Source organism: Acinonyx jubatus, chromosome B3, assembly GCF_027475565.1.
Source record: "Acinonyx jubatus isolate Ajub_Pintada_27869175 chromosome B3, VMU_Ajub_asm_v1.0, whole genome shotgun sequence".
Classification (NCBI taxonomy): domain Eukaryota; kingdom Metazoa; phylum Chordata; class Mammalia; order Carnivora; family Felidae; genus Acinonyx; species Acinonyx jubatus.
The window spans coordinates 29,271,597-29,289,739 of record NC_069386.1 but is presented as its reverse complement, the minus strand read 5'-3'; the positions used below and the strand labels follow the sequence as shown (position 1 = coordinate 29,289,739).

The following is an 18,143-nucleotide window of genomic DNA, read 5'->3' as shown; positions in this document are numbered from 1 at the left end:
AGTGGGGGAGTGCCAGGAATGAGGAGCCACCGGTTCCCATGGGCTCTCTCCCCAACACCCACTCCCAACATCTTTGGCAATGATGGCACCTACTGTAGCCAGAGCAGGGCTTTGGCAGGCCTTGGCCAGCAGTGGAAGTTGTGTTTCTGGGGGCCTGAGAGCCCGGCAACCTCAGGGCCCAGGGCCAGCCTGCGTGGGCTCTGGAGCCCCTACCTGGGTGGGACATGCCATGTTTGATGGAACGGCACAGGCAGCCATGCCTTCCCTGAGCCTCAGCTGGGTCTGGGAGATAGGGTCGCTTGCACCCACAAGGCTCCAAGCCTGTCGACTCTGCACTCTGGTCCCTTCACCTCCATTGGACCCATCACCTATTTCCTCCCCAGATTGAGCTTGGCTCATCCCCAGAATGTTCCAGGCATTCCCACCTCCACCCTGTGCTCACGTTTACCCCACCCTGATGCTCTTTTCTCTGTGCCCTGTGTGCTACTGCCCTTCTGAGACTCCTTTCCAGTCCCTCTGCCCCCAGAAAGTATGGTCCCCCCATCCCAGGTCTCTTGAGCACATGCTCATCGCCATCCCCCATCCCGACCCCTACAGCCTTCTCCCATTGGCCTGTGTGTGGATGTGTCTCCCTGGCAGCGTGGGAGTTCCCAGACTGGGGCCAGGCTCTTCTCCCTCCCCAGCAGACCTTGCAACAGGACTGGCCCGGGCCTTAGTGATAACACTGTAAGTAAGTGAGCTCTGCTCCCCCAGACTTCTCCATTCACTCCTTTCCCTCATCTTGGATGATGTACTTGGACACAGGGGCAGGAGAAAGAGTGAAAGGGACCCCCACAGACTAATGAGAAAAAATGCACTCCTTTATTCCCTGTGGGAGAGACTGTTCAGGGAGCCTCCAGCATACGTCCTGGGGTGTAGGCTTGGTCTTAGGGCCCCAGCAAGGCTGGGGCAGCAGTGAGGACTCTGCTGGCCCCAGGGCAGGGCAGGTCCAGGTGGGGGCTGCTGCCCCTTCCTCAGAGCTTCTCCAGGTAGGAACCAGGGACGAAGCCACGCTGCCCATTCCGTTCCACTGTCCACCAACCATCCTCCCCTTCCAGGATGACTTCCAGGATGTCTCCCGCAGAGATATTCAACTCGTCGGAATTCTGGGCAAGAGAATGAAAGTGCATTGGGCTGGAGGGGCCCTTTCAGGGGGGCTCTGGTGGGCACCCCAACCCCAGCACTAAATGGGAACTTGTCTCCCCGGTGGGCCAGGTCTTCAGAGCCACACCTGGCCTCCTGGAGCCACAAGACCAGGCTGCTCTGGCTGGGGCAGCCTCCGGAGACATGTAGGGTGTGGAGTGTCTTGTGGGACTTGGCCTCCTGCCCTCCTTGGTTTATTTTTAGGCCTTCCTCACCCTGAGGCTTCTTCCCCCACTTTCCCCCCTGCTGCCCACTCTCCCAGCTCTGCTTACACAGGTGTGTTCCCCATGCTCCGAGCCTTCTCAGGCGCACCGCACACAGCCTCCCCACTGCTGCTGAGCCAGCCCCTGTCACGCAAGCACACTCCCATTCTCCTGGCCTGTCCCCCCTCTGACCGAGAACCAGGCTTTGGGAGTCTGCACAACCCAGGGCACAGCCTGCCTGCCCCGAGGGGATTCTTGGCTTCCCTCTGTGTGGACTGAGGGGGGCTCTACAACATCCACCAAAGCAGGGAGCAGATTGGACTCTCAAGGATCTCAGAGCACCCGTCCTATGGCCTCTCGACCCATCCTTTCCCCATGGACCTCAGAAGACCAACCCGAGGTCTCGTTCTTGGCGCCTGTGGCCCCAGTCTGAGGGCACAGAGTCTGACCCTTGGTCCTTCTCCTGCAGGTTGCCCCAGGTGCTGTCAGCGTGCCTGCACATGCACACCCAGGCACACAGTGTCCGTGAATGCCTGGACACCGCGCGTGTGTGAGAACAGTTTCGGGCACAGGCCCTCGTACCTGTTCCACATTTGCTTGGCAGATACACAGCCACTGCCAAGTGCTGGGTGCTATTCTAGGGGCACACGCCCCAGCTCACTCCACACTCTGGCCTGCCTGTGTCTGCCTGAGGAGAGGGGGTGAGGGCCTCACCTGGGCCGTGTAGTCGTAGAGCACCCTGTAGCCCTGTGCTGGCACGCTTGGGGGGCCCGGCGCCTCCTGCACCGTGATGGCAGAGTAGACAACCTCACTCCGTTCAGGGGTTGGGGTCAGGGTCTCTGTGGAGGCGGAGAGCAAGGTGAGGCTTGGAGCCTACCCCTTTCAAAGGCAGTGATCCCGGAGGCCCCCCTGGCATGGAGCTTCTCCTGACTTGGCTCAGCCTCCCCCCAAAAGCAGTTAGAGAACCCGTCTGTGCCACAAAGGAGTCCTCTCCTTTCCCCTGGGCTCAGTTGCTTGGGGGCCCCCACATCACTCCCAGTAACCTGCAGAGGCTGCCAATGATGCGGTCTTGGGACTTCCGTGTAGCAGCCCGGAGAACCTGGGGGCAAGAAGCAAAGCAGGTAGGGAGGGAGAGGGATTCAGCAAAGCCCCAGGGCTTGGGGCCATCTGGCCTCTAGGCACAGAGTGACATGAGTGCCCGTCAGGCCTGAGGGTGGTCCTTCCCCTGCCTCACCCTCCTAAGCCTCCTCAGCCTGCTTTTTGCAGGCTCTCCTCACTGCATTCCCAAGGCCCTGAGCCCCCAGACTTCTACTCCATCTGCCTTCTAACCCCCACAGGTGAAGGGGCTGCCCTCCAGAGTTCAGCCCGCTTGGGCCTTGCTGGGACCTTCACCTGCCTGGGCCCAGTCAGACCTCCTCCCTGCGCTCCACCATGACCTGGCCAGCCCAGCCACTCCCTGACCACGGGAAGTAGGGACTCCAATGTACATGTGAGCACTAGGAAGCAGTGCCAGGCTAATTCACCCCTTCCCTTGTGCCTGGCTCATGCCTGGACTGAGCGGCAGCCATGAGGGTTTGCTGCATAAAAAGACCAGAGCCAGCAAGAGGCAGACCCTGGGGGCATTGGGGAGACAGATGTGGGTACCCACAAAGCAGGCAGTGCTGAGGGCTGTGTAAGTAGAGGCTGATGCTATTCCTAGCCTCTGGAAAGGCTTCCAGGTGGGGTTGCGTCCTGAAAGACAGCTTTATTTAAGTTTATTCATTTATTTTGAGAGAGAGAGAAAGAGCAAGTGGGGGAGGGGAGGGGAGAGAATCCCAGGCATGACCTGAGCTGACGTCAGATGCTTAACTGAGCCACCTAGGTGCCCCCTGAAAGAAAGCTTTAACAGACAGAGATGGTGCAAGGCATAGCCTGTGAGTGGCTGTGAGGTGCAAGGGGGGCTGCCCAGGATACATGCCCAGGATAGAAACACATGGACATGGGTGTGTGGACCCGGACTGATGATGATACGGGCTGTGAAGGTTCAGCACCAATGACAGAGTCCTGCCCCTACCCAGAGTCAGGGTAAAAGTCGGCAGGGTTGTGGCTGGGAGGAGCAGAGCTCATGGAGGCTGCTGCCCATTTCCCCAGCTTTGTCTATACCTGTGACACTTTACTCACTTCCCGGCCACTGGCCCACCCCTCCTCAGCTGTACGTGGCTTCTAGCTCTCCCCTGCTTTGGCTCCTGCCCATCCCCTCCAGTAGCCAGGCCTCCTCCACCTGGTGGGACCACTCTCTCATCAAGGCACCCGTGTCAGTCCTTTCTTGACGCTGTCCCAGGTGAGCTTTTCCATCAGGTGTTTAAATGACCATCTGTGCTGAGACCCAGGTCCTTCCTAGGGTTGCAAGGAGGCCTGAGTCCCCCAAGACTACACTAAGACTGTGAGGGTGTGACTGCCCTCCCTTGGGGCCTTTGCTTTCTCACGGTTCCTGGAGGGGCATGCTGTGCCCCTGCTCTGAGCACAGGTGGTCACTCCCTGTCTCCAGAGGTGTCCCACAGGGGAGGCTTCAGGAGTTCCCGAAGCCTCAGAGATAAGCTGTCCTCAGGGAGCTGAGAGGTCCATCAACCCCATCCTCATCCTTACCTACCTCCTGAAGGCAGGGCCTTCTCTGCACGAGGCTGGATGGAGAGGGGGCATCACAGGGGCCTCGGGGTGGGAGTGGGGCACAGGCACCACATGAAACCCACAGATGCAGACTCCTCCCACACACACACAGGGCACGTGGCCCCCTCAGGAACTTGGGTGCTCTCAATGAGCTGTCACCATTGTCACCTAAGGCCTGAACCAAGAGGGTCTTTGGATTCTGAGTCTGACCCCAATGACTTCTGGGCTCTGGACCTGGAGAAGGTGACTTGTGCAGGTGACACAGTGATGCATGGCACTAGGATCCTCTGCGGCCAGGCCAGGGAAGGGGCCCTGAAAGGCCTGGGGAATTCTCCCAGAGCACTGTCTATAAGGTCTGCTCTTGTGTCCTGATCCTGCATGAGCAGGAGTGTCACTACCACAGCATGACAGTCAAGGGTACCAACCCAGGCTAGCAGCAGGGCCCAAGGGACAAGGAAGCCAGCCTGGGGCCTCCCTGGAGCTCTGAGCGCAGTCACTGGCAAGTAAATGGGGTGTGATTATTTGCTTAATGTCTGGGTCCCCTTGGACTGAAGGTGTCATGAGTCCAAAATGAGGCTGTCCTGTCCCCAAAGAATGCCCAACACCTAAACCCAGCACTAGGCCCGCAGTAGGTGCTCAGTAAATACACGTGGGAGAAACACTTGGAGGAGGAGGGGCCGGACCCACTTCCTGGCACTTCCTCAGCCCCATCTGGCACCTCACCTCTTTATCACACCGCAAGATGGTTGTACGCCAGGGCTGCCGGATGAGGGCGCGACCTCCCGATCGTAATAGTTCTGGTAGGGCACCGGAGCTGTGGGCAGCAAGCCTGTGAGGCCCAGGGTGACCGAGGGCAGGGCAGGCGGGACCTGCACCACCTGATACCCGACTTGTCCCCGTCCAGAGACCCAGACAGGGGCCCCACTTACCCACTCTGGCCCTAGCCTGCCTCGGTGCTTGGGGAGGGGGCCTCTCTCACTTTGATGAGACACACCCCACTGTGGGCACCACTGAGATCAAATATTCTGGGCTCATGATTTAGTGGAACCAAACCGGCTATAAGAAGGCTCCCGCCTCTATTTCCCCTTCTGAGAGTTGTGTTCTTAAGCACTGTGCCATCTCTGCTTCAGAGGAGGCAGCAGGCCAGGGTCCTGACCAGGGGGTTGCCCCATCCCTGACCCCTCCTTGGGGTCTGGCCCAGGGTCCTTCACCCAGAAGGGAGCTGTGAGTCTTGTCCTGGCAGTTGAGGCTCAGAGAACTGGGGCCAGGCCTCTTAGGGACAGATGGGCCTGGCCCCAGAAGCTGTCTACCTGCAGGCCGGGCCTCACCCGGGGGCTCAGTGCCTGTGCTCTTGGCCTGGATGAAGCCATCGATGTCGGCTTCCACGCTGCAGCCTTCTAGCGTCACCCGCACCTCCTCGTAGAGCTGGCAGTGGGCAAGAGCAGAGGCTGAGGGATCAGGCCTCACCTTGGGGCCTACCCTCTTCAAAGCCCTGCTCCTCAGTGGGTGTGAACTCTGGCCAAGGGCCTCCACCCCACCAGCCTCCTCACGGGCCCTGTGCGCACAGCTCAGTGCCTGTATTTGGGGGCCTTGGCGTGGAACTGAGAGGTCAGAACCCTGGCTGACAGCTTCTTCTACTTCCTGAACACCTATTGTGCACAAGGTCCTATGCAAGGAACTTATCTCACTCCTGTCCTCTGAAGAAGACACCACTTTCCCCATTTTATAGATGAGGAAACTCAGAAAGGGGAAGAGATTTGCCCAAGGTTGCAGAGCAAGAATTCAGTGTAGCCAGGCTTTGCATTAATGAGAGGATCCAAAGCCCCCATTCCTTCCTCTGCCACAAGGAGACCACTAGTCCGTGGTCCAGGCAGAAGGGTTCAGGCAAGTAACAACAGTGGGCATCAGGGAGTCTGGGCTGCCTCAAGAGAGCTCATGGCTCTCAGGCTCCACTAACAGAGGTCAGAGCCCCTCGTGTGGAAGTGGGGGCCCCTCTCTGCTGGGGGAACCCACCCCAACACTCCTGGCATGTAGAGTTCAGTAAGGGGAACCAGGACACCCCAGGGAGTTGGGGGGCAGAGGAGGGACTGGACCTTGGCTCTTACAAGCACCAGGCCTGGAGTAGAGCAGCCCAGTGTCCTCCAGCCTCTCTGCAAACCTCTGAGGGGCAGTGTCAAAGGGCAGAAGCTCCCTTCTGACCCCAACAGGAAGCAGGTGCTCTGTGGCCTTGAGAGCAGAGCCAAGGACCTGGGAGCAGGGGTGAGCAAAGAGGCAGATGCCAGGGTAACCACAACAGCAGTCTTCCAGGCAAGGAGACCAGGGCCTTGTACTGAGTCCCCTGTCCTTTGGGGCTCCAGGGGCAGAGGCTAAGCCCTGAGCTGTTTGTTGATGGACTCAGACGGACCTGGGCATGCTGTTGCCTGGAGTCTGCCCTATCTGCACACCTCCACCCCCAGCTCACTCTCTGCCCCGCCCTGTCCTTAGTCTCCCACCTCATCGTCCTTGACACACTGCAAGGAGAGCTGGTTACAGTGCACCCACAGCGCATTGCGAAGGATGGTCAATCGATCAAACTCTTGCAGCTGGAAAGCCTGCGAGGTGGAGATGGGATGGAGGTGAGAAGTGAGGAGGGGCTCGCAGGGTCAGGCCAGACTGGGCCCCACTCGGCTACCTGGCACTGACTAGCCACACGCCCCCCCTGCTGAAAGCCAAGTCCAAAGGAAATGCCCTTCTTGGAGGATCCCCACACCCACCTTTGTGCCAGCCCCTGAGGCTTCTGGTTCCTGCCCTCACCCTTCCTCCAGTCTCCATCACAGGCTAGAAAAAAAGCCCTTGGGCATTGTTGTGAGAGGAGAACTGGACCCGGAGTCCTAAGGCCTATCTCCCAGGTCTTGTCCACCAGCAGGACACAGGGAAGCTATGGGCTTTTTCTGAGCCTCAGGGCCGGCTTCAGCAAAAAGGGGTGAAGGATGCCTTACTCCCCATCAGGGCATAAAGCCAGATGGGGAGCTCCCTGGGACAGGGGCCCAGCGCAGGGCCTGGGGAGAGAGCAGATGGGTGAATGAATAAAGGAATGAGGCCTTCCTCCCACTACTGCCTCACTTTCCCCCATGAAGCAGCTGGAGGGATGGACAGCCTTCTCATTTTGCAGCAGGAGAAGCAGGCCTCATGCCCACAGTCACTCACCTCACAAGTGGTCCGGTGCTCCTGCTCCCACTCACCCCGCACCTTCTCCAACTGCTCAATGTTCTGCCTGTACACTCGCTCTGGAAGCACAGGTGGTCCTCAGGGAGGTCAAGGCCTAGACACCCACCCCCAACCTCCACCCCTTTGCTCCCTCAGTGCCCCTGCACAGAATGCCCTCCTGCCCCAAGTCCTCGGAGTCCCTCCTCCTGCCTCAGAGAGACCTGCCCTGGCTTCTGGTGCCTCATCCAAAAGCCTGTCAGGACCACTTACTCTGGTACTGCTCTTTTTGGAGGTGACTCTTAGCTCCCTGCTGTGCTCTGAGCTGCCCAGGGCTGCAGTAGAGCCCACACCTCAAGATCAGAGTCCAAACCTTTGCCACCCCCAGGTCCTACCCTCTCACAATTTCTAGATGGGAAACTGAGGCTTGGAAAGGGCAGCATTGAAGGCGGGTGGGGGGCGGGGTGGAGCAGGGGAGCTGTTGAGTTGGAACCCAGCAGGCTGGGTTCCATGACCTCCGTTCCCAGAAATCTGAGGGACACCTATCTGCCAGCCAAGGCAGCAGCTGGGTTCTGGGAGAAGCAGAGAAAAAGGGAGAACATTTTCAGGGGGCAATAGGGGTGAGCTCTCTGCCCTAGGAGATGAAGTGTGTTGGGAAGGTTCTGGCATCAGATGAAGGATAGAGGAGACAGAAACCCAGAGAAGGCTGTGTGTGTGTGTGTGTGTGTGTGTGTATAAGAGAGAGATGATGAACAGGTCTGTCTCCCATGATGGTGGTTGTGAAAGTCCTGGACTCTGGAGCCAGATAGACTGGGTTGAAATGCATTCACCACCACTTCTTGGCTGTGTGGCCTTGGGTAAGTACTTAACCTCTCTGTGTCTCAGTTTACTCATTTGCTTAAAAAAAGGATTCAACAGTGTGGCCAAGCCACTCAGCCAGCTGTGCTGGGGGCTAACCTCACTCACCAGCACACCTGCAGCAGCTGCAGCCAAGCCTCTCAGCTGGCCATGCTGGTGGCCAGTCCTGCCCATCAGCAAGCCTGCAGCAGTCACAGCCAAGTCACAATAGGAGGACATATGCAGCCCACACAGGGGATACCTCTAGAGTCCTGGTTCTAGTGACCAGGAAGGATTGTCCTATTGGGACCCACAAGACATACATAGCTGACCTACCTAGCACATAGAAACAAGCACAGTCAGACAAAATGGAGAGATAGAGGAATATGTTTCAAATGAAAGAACAAGACAAAACCTCAGAAAAAGAACTAAATGAAACAAAGATAAGCAGTCTACATGTTAAAGAGTTCAAAGTAATAGTCATAAAAATGCTCACCACACTTGAGAGAAGAGTGGATAAACTCAGAACTTAAAGAGATAGAAGATATTAAAAAAAGAACCAAACAGAGCTGAAGAATGTAATAACTAAATGAAAAATACACTAGAGGCAATCCACAGCAGATTAGGGGATGCAAAAGTACAGATAAGGTAGTAGAAAATATCCAAGTGGAACATCAAAAAAATAAGTTTTTATTTTTATTTATTTTTAATTTTTTTATGTTTATTCATTTTTGAGAGACAGAGACAGAGCATGAGTGGGGGAGGGGCAGAGAGAGAAGGAGACATAGAATGTGAAGCAGGCTCCAGGCTCTGAGCTGTCAGCACAGAGCACGACACGGGGCTTGAACTCATGAACCGTGAGATCATGACCTGAGCCTAAGTCGGACACTTAACCAACTGAGCCACCCAGACACCCCAAGAAAATAACTTTTTAAATGAGGATAGGTTATGGGGTATCTGGGTGGCTCGGTCAGTTGAGCGTCTGACTCTTGATTTTGGCTCAGGTCATGATCTCACAGTTCATGAGATCGAGCCCCACATCAGGCTCTGTGCTGACAGCAAGGAGCCTGCTTGGGATTCTCTCTCCCCCTCTCTCTCTGTCCTTCCCTTGTTTGTGCTCTCTCTCTCTCTCTCTCTCTCTCAAAATAAATGAATATACATGAGCAAAAAAATTTTTTAATGAGGACAGGTTAGGGGACATCTGGAACATCAGGTGTCCTATATTTGCATTTTAGGGGTCCCAGAAGGAAAAGAGAGAAGGAAACAGAAAACTTATTTGAAGAAATAATAGCTGAAAACAACCCTACCATGGGGAAGGAAACAGACATCCAGGTCCAGGAAGCACAGAGAGCCTCAAACAAGACAAACCCAAGGAGGCCCACACCAAAACACATAATCATTACGATGTCAAAAATTAAAGCTAGAGAATCTTAAAAGCAGCAGGAGAAAAACAACTAGTTATATATACACGAAAAACCACAAAGTTATCAGCTGACTTTTTAGCAGAAATTTTGCAGGCTAGAAGGGAGTGATAAAATGCTGACAGAAAAACAAAAAAAAAAAAAACCCTAAAACCAAGAATACTCTACCTGACAAGAAGTATAATCAATTATATCTACAAAAATTGGTCAAGAAATATACAAAATAAAAAAGATGTAAAATATGACATCATACATATGAAATGTAGAGGAGGGAGTAAAAATGTAGTGCTTTTAGAACGTGTTGGAACTTAAGTGACCATCAATGTAAAATAAATTACTCTATTCATAGAATGTTATACATGAACCTCATAATAATCATAAACCCAAACCTATAATATTAACAAAAAGAGAAAAGAACCCAGTCATCAAACCACAAGGGAAGAGAGCAAAACTACAAAAACATCCAGGAAACAGTTAACAAAATGCCAATAAATGCATGCCTGTCAATAATTACTTTAAATATAAATGGACTAAATGCTCCAGTCAAAAGACATAGGGTGACTGAATGGATAAAAAAACAAGACCCAGCTATATGCTGCCTAGAAGAGATTCATTTCAGACTTAAAGACACACACAGGTTGAAAGTGAAAGGATAGAAAAAGATTCCATGCAAATGGAAGCAAAAACAAAATAAACAAAAACACAACTGGGGTAGAAATACTCCTATGAGGCAAAATAGACTTTTTAAAAAGATGGTAACAAGAGACAAAGAAGGGCATTATACAATGATAAAGGGATCAGTCCAACAAGAGGATGTAACAATTGTAAATAGCCACACACCCAATACAGAGACACCTAAATATAAAAAGCAAATAATAACAAACACAAAGGGAGAAGTACAATAATATTAGGACACTAACACTCCACTTACATCATGGGTAAATCATCCAGACAGAAAATCAATAAGGAAATGATGGCTTTGAATGATACTTTAGGCCAGATGAACTTAGATATGTGCAGAAGATTCCATCCCAAACCAGCAGAATACACATTCTTTTCAAGTGCACATGGAACATTCTCCAGGATAGATAGATCACATGTTAGGCCACAAAACAAGTCTTAGTAAATTTAAGAATATTGAAATACTATCAAGCATCTTTTCTGATCACAACAGTATGAAACTTGAAATCAATTACAAGGAAAAAATACAAACACATAGAGGCTAAACAACCAATGGGTCAATGAAGAATTCAAAAAGGAAATTAAAAAAATACCTGGAGATGAATAAAAATGGAAACAATATTTCAGAATCTTTGAGAGATGGCAGAAGCAATTCTAAGAGGGCAATTTATACCAATACAGGCCTACCTCAAGAAATAAGAAAAACCTCAAATAAACAATTTAATCTTACATCTAAAGGAACTAGAAAAAGAACAAACAAAGCCAAAAGTTAGTTGAAGGAAGGAAATAATAAAGATGAGAGTGAAAATAAATGAAATAGAGACTTAAAAAAATCAGAAAAGTCAATAAAACTAAGAGCTGTTACTTTGAAAAGGTAAACAAAATTCATAAACCTTTATCCAGACTCATCAACAAAGAAAGAAAGAGAAATCAAAAAATAAAATCAGAAATGAATGCGGAGAAGTTACAACTGACACCAGAGAAATACAAAGGATTGTAAGAGACTACTAGAAAAAAACAGATGCAGAAAAGCCATTTGAAAAAATTCAACATCCAGTCATGATAAAAACTCTCAACAAGTGGGTTTAGAGGGAACATACTTCACCATAATAACCCACAGCTAACACCACAGTCAATGGTAAAAAGTTGAAAGCTTTTCCTCTAAGATCAGGAACACAACAAGGATGCCCATTTTTATTCAGCATAATATTGGAAGTCCTAGCCACAACAATGAGAAAGGAAAAAGAAATACCCAAAATGATATGGAAGCAGTAAAACTGTCACTGTTTGCAGATGACATGATACTATACATAGAAAACCCTAAAGCTTTCACCAAAAAACTATTAGAACTAGTAAATGAACTTAGTAAAGTTGCAGAATACAAAATTAATACACAGAAATCTGTTGTGCCTCCATATACCAATAATGAAGTAGTGGAAAGAGAAATTAAGAAAATAATCCCATTTATAATTGCACCAAAAAGAATAAAGTACCTAAAAATAAATTTAATCAAGGAAGTGAGAGACCTGTACTCTGAAAACTAAGGCATTAATGAAAGAAATTAAAGACAACACAAATAAATAAATGGAAAGATAGTCCATGTTCACGGATTATAAGAATTAATATTATTAAAATGTCACACTACCCAAAGAAATCTACAGATTCAATACAAACCCTATCAAAACACCAACATTTTTCACAGAACCAGAACAAATCCTAAAATTTGTATGGAACCACAAAAGACCCCAAACAGCCAAAGCAATCTTGAGAAAAAAGAACAAAGCTGGAGGTATCACAATCCAGACTTCAAACTATACCACAAAGCTATAGTAATCAAAACAGTATGGGACTGGCACATAAACAGACCCATAGGTCAATGGAACAGAATAGAGAGCCCAGAAATTAACTCATGCGTATATGGTCAACTAATCTATGACAAAGGAGGTAAGAATATACAATGGGGAAAAGACAGTCTCTTCAACAAATGGCATGGGAAAACTAGACAGCTACATGCAAAAGAATGAAACTGGATTACTTCCTTATACCATACAAAAAAATAAACTCAAAATGGGTTAAAGGCCTAAATGTAAGACCTGAAACTATAAAAGTCCTGAAAGAAAACATAGGCAATAAACTCTTGGATGTCAGCCTTAAGAGTACTTTTCTGGATCTGCTTCTTCAGGCAAGGGAAACAAAAGCGAAAATAAACAATTGGAACTATATCAAACTAAAAGCTTTTGCACAGCTAAAGGAAACGATCAACAAAATGAAAAGACAACCAAATGAATGGGAGAAGATAAGGGGGTAATACCCAAAATACATAAAGGACTCATACAACTCAACATAAAAAAAAAAAAAATCTGATTTAAAAATAGGCAGAGGCCTGAATAGACATTTTTCCAAAAATGACATACAGATGACCAAAAGACACTTGAAAAGATGTACAAATCATTAATCATCAGGGAAATGCAGATCGAAACCACAATGATATATCACCCCATACCACTCAGAATGGCTAGCATAAAAAACAACAACAACAACAACAACAACAACAAGAAATAACAAGTGTTGGCAAGGATGCAGATAAAGGGAACCTACTTGCACTGTTGGTGGGAAGGCAAACTGGTGCAGCCACTCTGGAAAATAGTATGGAGCTGCCTCAAAAATTAAAAATGGAAATACCAATTCAGTAATTCTACCTCTGGGTATTTACCTGAAGAAACTGAAAACACGAATTTAAAAAGATATATGCATCCCTGTGTTTACTGCAACATTATTTACAAGAGTCAAGATGTGGAAGCAACCTAAGTGTCCATTGATAGATGAATGGATAAAGAAGATGTACAGTGGAATATTACTCAGCCATAAAAAAGGAATGAAATCTTGCCACTCATGACAACACGGATGAACTTACAGGGTTATGATGCCAAGTGAAATTAAGTCAGACGGAGAAAAACAGATGCCATATGATTTCACTTTATGTGTGGAACTTAAAAAACAAAACAAACAGCAACAACAAAAAACAGATATAGAGTCATAAAAATAGAGAACTGGTGGTTGCCAGAGGGCAGGGGGCTGGGGGATGCAAAATAGGCGAAGGGGATTAAGAGGTGTAAACTTCCATTCATAAAAGAAATAAGTCACAGGGATGAAAAGTACAGCAGAGGGAAGAGAGTCAATAATAGTGTAATGACACTGGTGACAGACGGTAACACTTATCATGGTGAGCACTGCACAATGTTTATAATTGTCGATTCACTACGTTGTACACCCGAAATTGATATGATATTGTAGGTCAACTATACTTCAATTGAAAATCTAAAAATTTAAAAGAGATATAATTAGAGGTGCCTGGGTGGCTCAGTCAGCTAAGTGTCTGACTTCGGCTCAGGTCATGATCTCATGGTTTGTGAGTTCGAGACCCACGCTGGGCTCTGCGCTGACAGCTCAGAGCCTAGAGCCTGCTTCAGATTCTGTGTCTCCCTCTCTCTCTGCCCCTCCCCTGCTCACACTCTGTTTCTGTCAAAAATAACATAAATAAATAACATAAATAAATAAATAAATAAATAAATAAATGGGGGGCGATTATAGCAGTCATCTCATAGGACTGCTGTGTTGTGCAAACTGGTTGAAACATGCAAAGTACCAAGAACAGTCTTGGCAAACGGGAGAACACCAATGTTTTTATTTTACTTGCATGATCGTGTGAGACTGGTGAGCATATGACTCTGTACAGTCCTGCATGAATGTGTGTCCCCGGGGTGAGGAAAGTGTGGGGTGGGGCAAGGGACAGGCCTATCTGGGCTGCCATCCCAGGGCAGAGGAAGTGGGCCAGGCCGCGTACCTGCCTCCGTGGCTGAGTCCTTGCACTGCTTGGCTTTGTTCTGGCTCTGAGGAGACAGAGGAAAAGCAGTGCTGAGCTGGCCCCAGCGCTCAGGCTCCCAGCCTTCCTGGGGGGCTCTGAGGTGCTTCTATCCCACCCTTCCTGAGCCACCCAGGGGGACACTTAGGAGCCAACTGTGGGCAAGTTCTACCATTTACTCCAGCCTCACCCCACAAAGGACCACAATCAAAAAGCGTCCAATTAAAAAAATAAAAATAAATGCATAACCCGTGCAGATACATGTGAAAACTGGATATGAAGATCAGAGGGAGAAATATGGACTGGGGCCAGGTCCCATGGCCCTGGCCACCTCTGAACCCACCAGCTGGGACGTGGGCCCTGCCCTTACCTTGTTGCCCCTAATTCACCCACAGTTCTCTGCCCTTTGTGGGCCTCAGCTTTCCTGTCTGTGCAATGGCTGAAATATGTTCTTGGGCCCTGGTGCCTCTGATGCCTCACCCTGGCCCAGGGGCCAAAACAGTCAAGATCTTGGGCTCTGGATGACCTGGGTATGTATCCTTTCTTTATTCTTTCTTGGATCTGACACCTTGGACAAGCCACCCACTGTCTCTGGGCCTCGGTTTCCTCTCTGTGGCATGGGTCTCCTGAGCCTGTCTCCAAGGGTTATGTGAGAGTTAGCTGGCCCTGTCTATGTCCTGAGATTCCAGGAAACCCATTCCACAGATGGGAAGATGGTAGTTCAGAGAGGAGTAAACAGATGTTCCAGATGTGGACCTTTCTTGGGGTGTCTGTGGCATGCCCTCTTTCCCTCCCTGCCCTGCTCCAGCCCTGGGTGACACCACATGGCCTCAGTGGCCCCACGCACCTTCTCCACTTGCTTCTGGTGGCCATTGGTGCTAATGCGCTCAAAGGCCTGCTCGGCGTCATCGGCGTCCCGGCACTTCTGCTCATATGTCTTCTTGGACTGCGGGTGTGGAGAAGCATGACTGGGTGGGGGGGGTGCGGGGGGCACCCAGAGTGAGGCTCCCTGAACCCAGCCTCCCTTCTCCCTGTCGGGGACTGTGGGTGGAGTGGGGGCCTCCTAACCAGGGACAGGGATCTGGGGGTCCAGAATAGGGATGGAGAAGGGAGTTTTATTTCCAGGCCCTGTCCAGTCTCTTTAGAGACATGGTCACATCAAACCACTAGCAGGTCCCTGAAAATACCATGCATCTGCACGATGCTGGCCTCTGCATATGCTGTCCCCTCTTGCCGAACCTTTTTTCTCCTTTTCACTCAGTGTCCTAGGGGACACAGCTCAGGGGTCCTTTCTCCCTCCACCCCCAAAGTCCCTAGCTAACAGTATGGATCATCCCGTGGGCCACTTCTGGGACTGACCACCAGCCCATCAGTCAGGAGCCCCCCAAGGGCAGGGCCTGGGTCCATCCACATGAGTCCTTGGCTCCCTGCTCAGCCCCAAACACCCAACAGGCGATGGTGTGTGTTGTTGGGCAGGGGTTGAGGCAAGCCCTGTCCCAGGGGCCCAGCCCAGGGCTCCTGAGGTCCACATTGTGAGTCCTCCACCCCTCCAGGCCAAAGACCCTCACACTCACATCCATAGCCTTCTTGTAGAGAGACAGCTTGCTCTTCTGGACACGGTCCATGACGGCCTCATACTGCAGGGGACACAAGGCTCTGAGCAGGGGGGCTGCGGCCTCAGGATGCTCCCCTAGGCCAAGAGGACGGGGTGTCCCTGGGATGAGACACAGCATCCCCTCCTGGCTCTGAAGGGAGCAGTGACAAGATGCCACAGAAAACTAGAGCCCGGGGCAGGATGTGCCCATTGTGTCTCTTTGCTGCAGACTCCTACCAGGACTTGGTCTCTGTCCCGGGAATACTCGCCCTGCACACACACACACACACACACACACACAGTCCTTCACTCACAGTCTCTGTACCTCCTCACGCTGGTCATACACTGTGTACACACTGGCACACATAGGCACACAAAGTTCCACATGACACACAGAAGTACACACTCACAGGCTCCCATTGCTCCCACCGCTCACGCTCGCACACACAGGCCTTCATGTGCACACTCACAGAGCACCCACAGACACCATCCAAAAGCACACACAAGCCACTCTCCATGTCCCTGTGCACAGCCATAGGCCTGTTCACACAGGTGAACATACACACGCCAAACTTTTGCCACTTGTGGGCACACAGGGCCACTGCACCCCTACCTCACCTCCCAGGTTCCTCGTTACGGTAGAGAGAATAGAACTCAGCATGGGCAGCCTCAGCAGGGAGCCTCAGGCCTGCTGCCCAGTCACCAAGGTGTGGGCACACATAGACACTGACACACGTGTACATGCTCACAAGTGAGGACACACGCATGCAGGCTCCCCCCTGCTCCCTCTCACACACGCATGTACGTATGCACACAAGTCCAGGCTATCTCCCCTACATACTACATCCCAGTTCTCTACTTGTGGGGGCTCTGGCCACCCTAGGGAAGGTGTCTCTCTGTCTGGAACAGCTTTTGCAGACATTACAGCCCCTCTGGCCACAGAAAAACTAAAAATAGCCAGCCTGGGGCCAGTCTCAGCAGGTGCCCTGCACACATGAGGCAAGTCCCAGCTCAGAGTGGTCACCTGCTTCAGCCCCTTGATGCAGAGCTAGCTTTTGGGGCTGGCTTGGGAGACCAACTGTCCACTCAGGGCTCCAAGTTTAGAATCCTAAAAGCCTGAGACCCCGGGTGGCTGGCTGGGCAGATAGAGTACAGTCATGCTCTATTTCTGTGGCCAGAGCCACTTCTCAGAGCCTGTCGAAGAAGACTGAAGGAGCCCTGCTTGTGGGCTGGGTCCCCAAAACTTGGGAGATGCACATACGTGTCCCAGCCTGTGAGAGGGAAACTGAGGCACAATGAGGAGAAGAGCTTGCCGGGACTCCCAGGCCCAGCCTGGCCTTAGCTACGAGCTGGCAAGCCCTCCCCTTCACAGCTCCATTTTGTGGGCCTTTCCATTTTTCAATTCTTCGGAGAGTTTGCAAAGATCCTTCATCTCCAAGCAAGAAGTGTTTCTGTGTGCTGCTGGCCTGTCCCATCCTGTCCAGGTGCCACCCTCACCACTAAGGCCTTGTGAGGCTGAGCACGTGTCCCAAGCTGCCTTCCCAGCAGCCATGGGCTCAGCCAGTCAGAGAGTCTCCAGCCTGGGAGGAGACCCTGGGACAGAGAGGTCACCGAGCCTACTCTCCACCCCACCTCTGCAGCTTCCCTGACAAATAGCCTCCAGACTCTGCTTACATATCTCCCTTGATGGGGACCTTACTTCCTTTCCATGTAGTCCCTCCATCTGGGGACAGCTATGCGCTACCCATGGAGGAGAAGTACCTTTGTATGCCGAGGTCAGCATGACACCCCTACCCCCCATCTCCATGCAGGATCTGTGGCCCCTCTCAGCCGGGCAGCCCTACAGAGTGGCTGCAGTGACTAACCACCAAGTCTATCTTTGTCCTAGACAAACAGCCTTGACCCTTCAGCTCAGGACCAGTTTCTGGTGACTCAGGCTGCCTCCTTTAGATACCCCCAAACTCTCACGGAACTTCTACAGTCTATTATAGTAGGCTAATCAAAAAGACCAATGCCTTTCCCTCTTCCTGGCATGAGAAGCTCAGGAGAAGACCTCCAGTGGGGCTCTCAGGCCTGCATGCTGGGCCCTCATTCCAGTGGCCCGTCTCTGCCCACACGCATCCCCTCTGCCTTCAAGTCACCCTCATCCCCAAGCCTGGAGTGCTGTCTTCCACCGTTCATTGGCTTCATCTCCAAGTTCCATCACCCAACTTCACAGAGATGATGACCACCTCCCACTCGGGGCCCACCCCCAACACCCGCCTCACCTTCTTCCTCTGCTCCTTCTGCCTCTCACGGAACTCCTCAAGGCTTCTCAGCTCCTCACGCAGGGCCAGGGCCAGCTGGATGTGGGAGCTGCCCACATTCTCCATTTCTGGGGGCAGAGCATGGAGGCGTGGAGCCCCGGCCTCCCACATACTCACTCCTGCCTGGACTAGCCCAGCCTCAGCCCCATACCCCCAAATCCTCTGCCAGCCTCAGAGTGCTGTGTGCAGCCTGAGCACCCCACCCCCGCCAGGATCTAACTACCTCCC

General features: G+C 51.3%; 1 protein-coding gene across 4 annotated transcripts in view; it reads right to left on the bottom strand.

Moving 5' to 3' along the window:
* Positions 1 to 839: 839 nt before the first annotated feature.
* Positions 840 to 18,143, bottom strand: part of PSTPIP1 (proline-serine-threonine phosphatase interacting protein 1) — a 46,791-nt gene continuing 29,487 nt past the window's right edge. For all 4 annotated transcript variants that reach the window (XM_015083421.3, XM_015083420.3, XM_053223702.1 and 1 more), the window contains 11 exons: positions 17,877 to 17,983; positions 15,590 to 15,652; positions 14,863 to 14,961; positions 13,998 to 14,043; positions 7,218 to 7,297; positions 6,524 to 6,622; positions 5,360 to 5,456; positions 4,755 to 4,845; positions 2,429 to 2,484; positions 2,100 to 2,224; positions 840 to 1,145 (listed from right to left, as the gene is read on the bottom strand). In XM_015083421.3, coding sequence (XP_014938907.1) covers positions 1,014 to 1,145; positions 2,100 to 2,224; positions 2,429 to 2,484; positions 4,755 to 4,845; positions 5,360 to 5,456; positions 6,524 to 6,622; positions 7,218 to 7,297; positions 13,998 to 14,043; positions 14,863 to 14,961; positions 15,590 to 15,652; positions 17,877 to 17,983 — 995 coding nt within the window. In that variant the 3' untranslated portion in view covers positions 840 to 1,013. The remainder of the gene's footprint in view (positions 1,146 to 2,099; positions 2,225 to 2,428; positions 2,485 to 4,754; positions 4,846 to 5,359; positions 5,457 to 6,523; positions 6,623 to 7,217; positions 7,298 to 13,997; positions 14,044 to 14,862; positions 14,962 to 15,589; positions 15,653 to 17,876; positions 17,984 to 18,143) is intronic.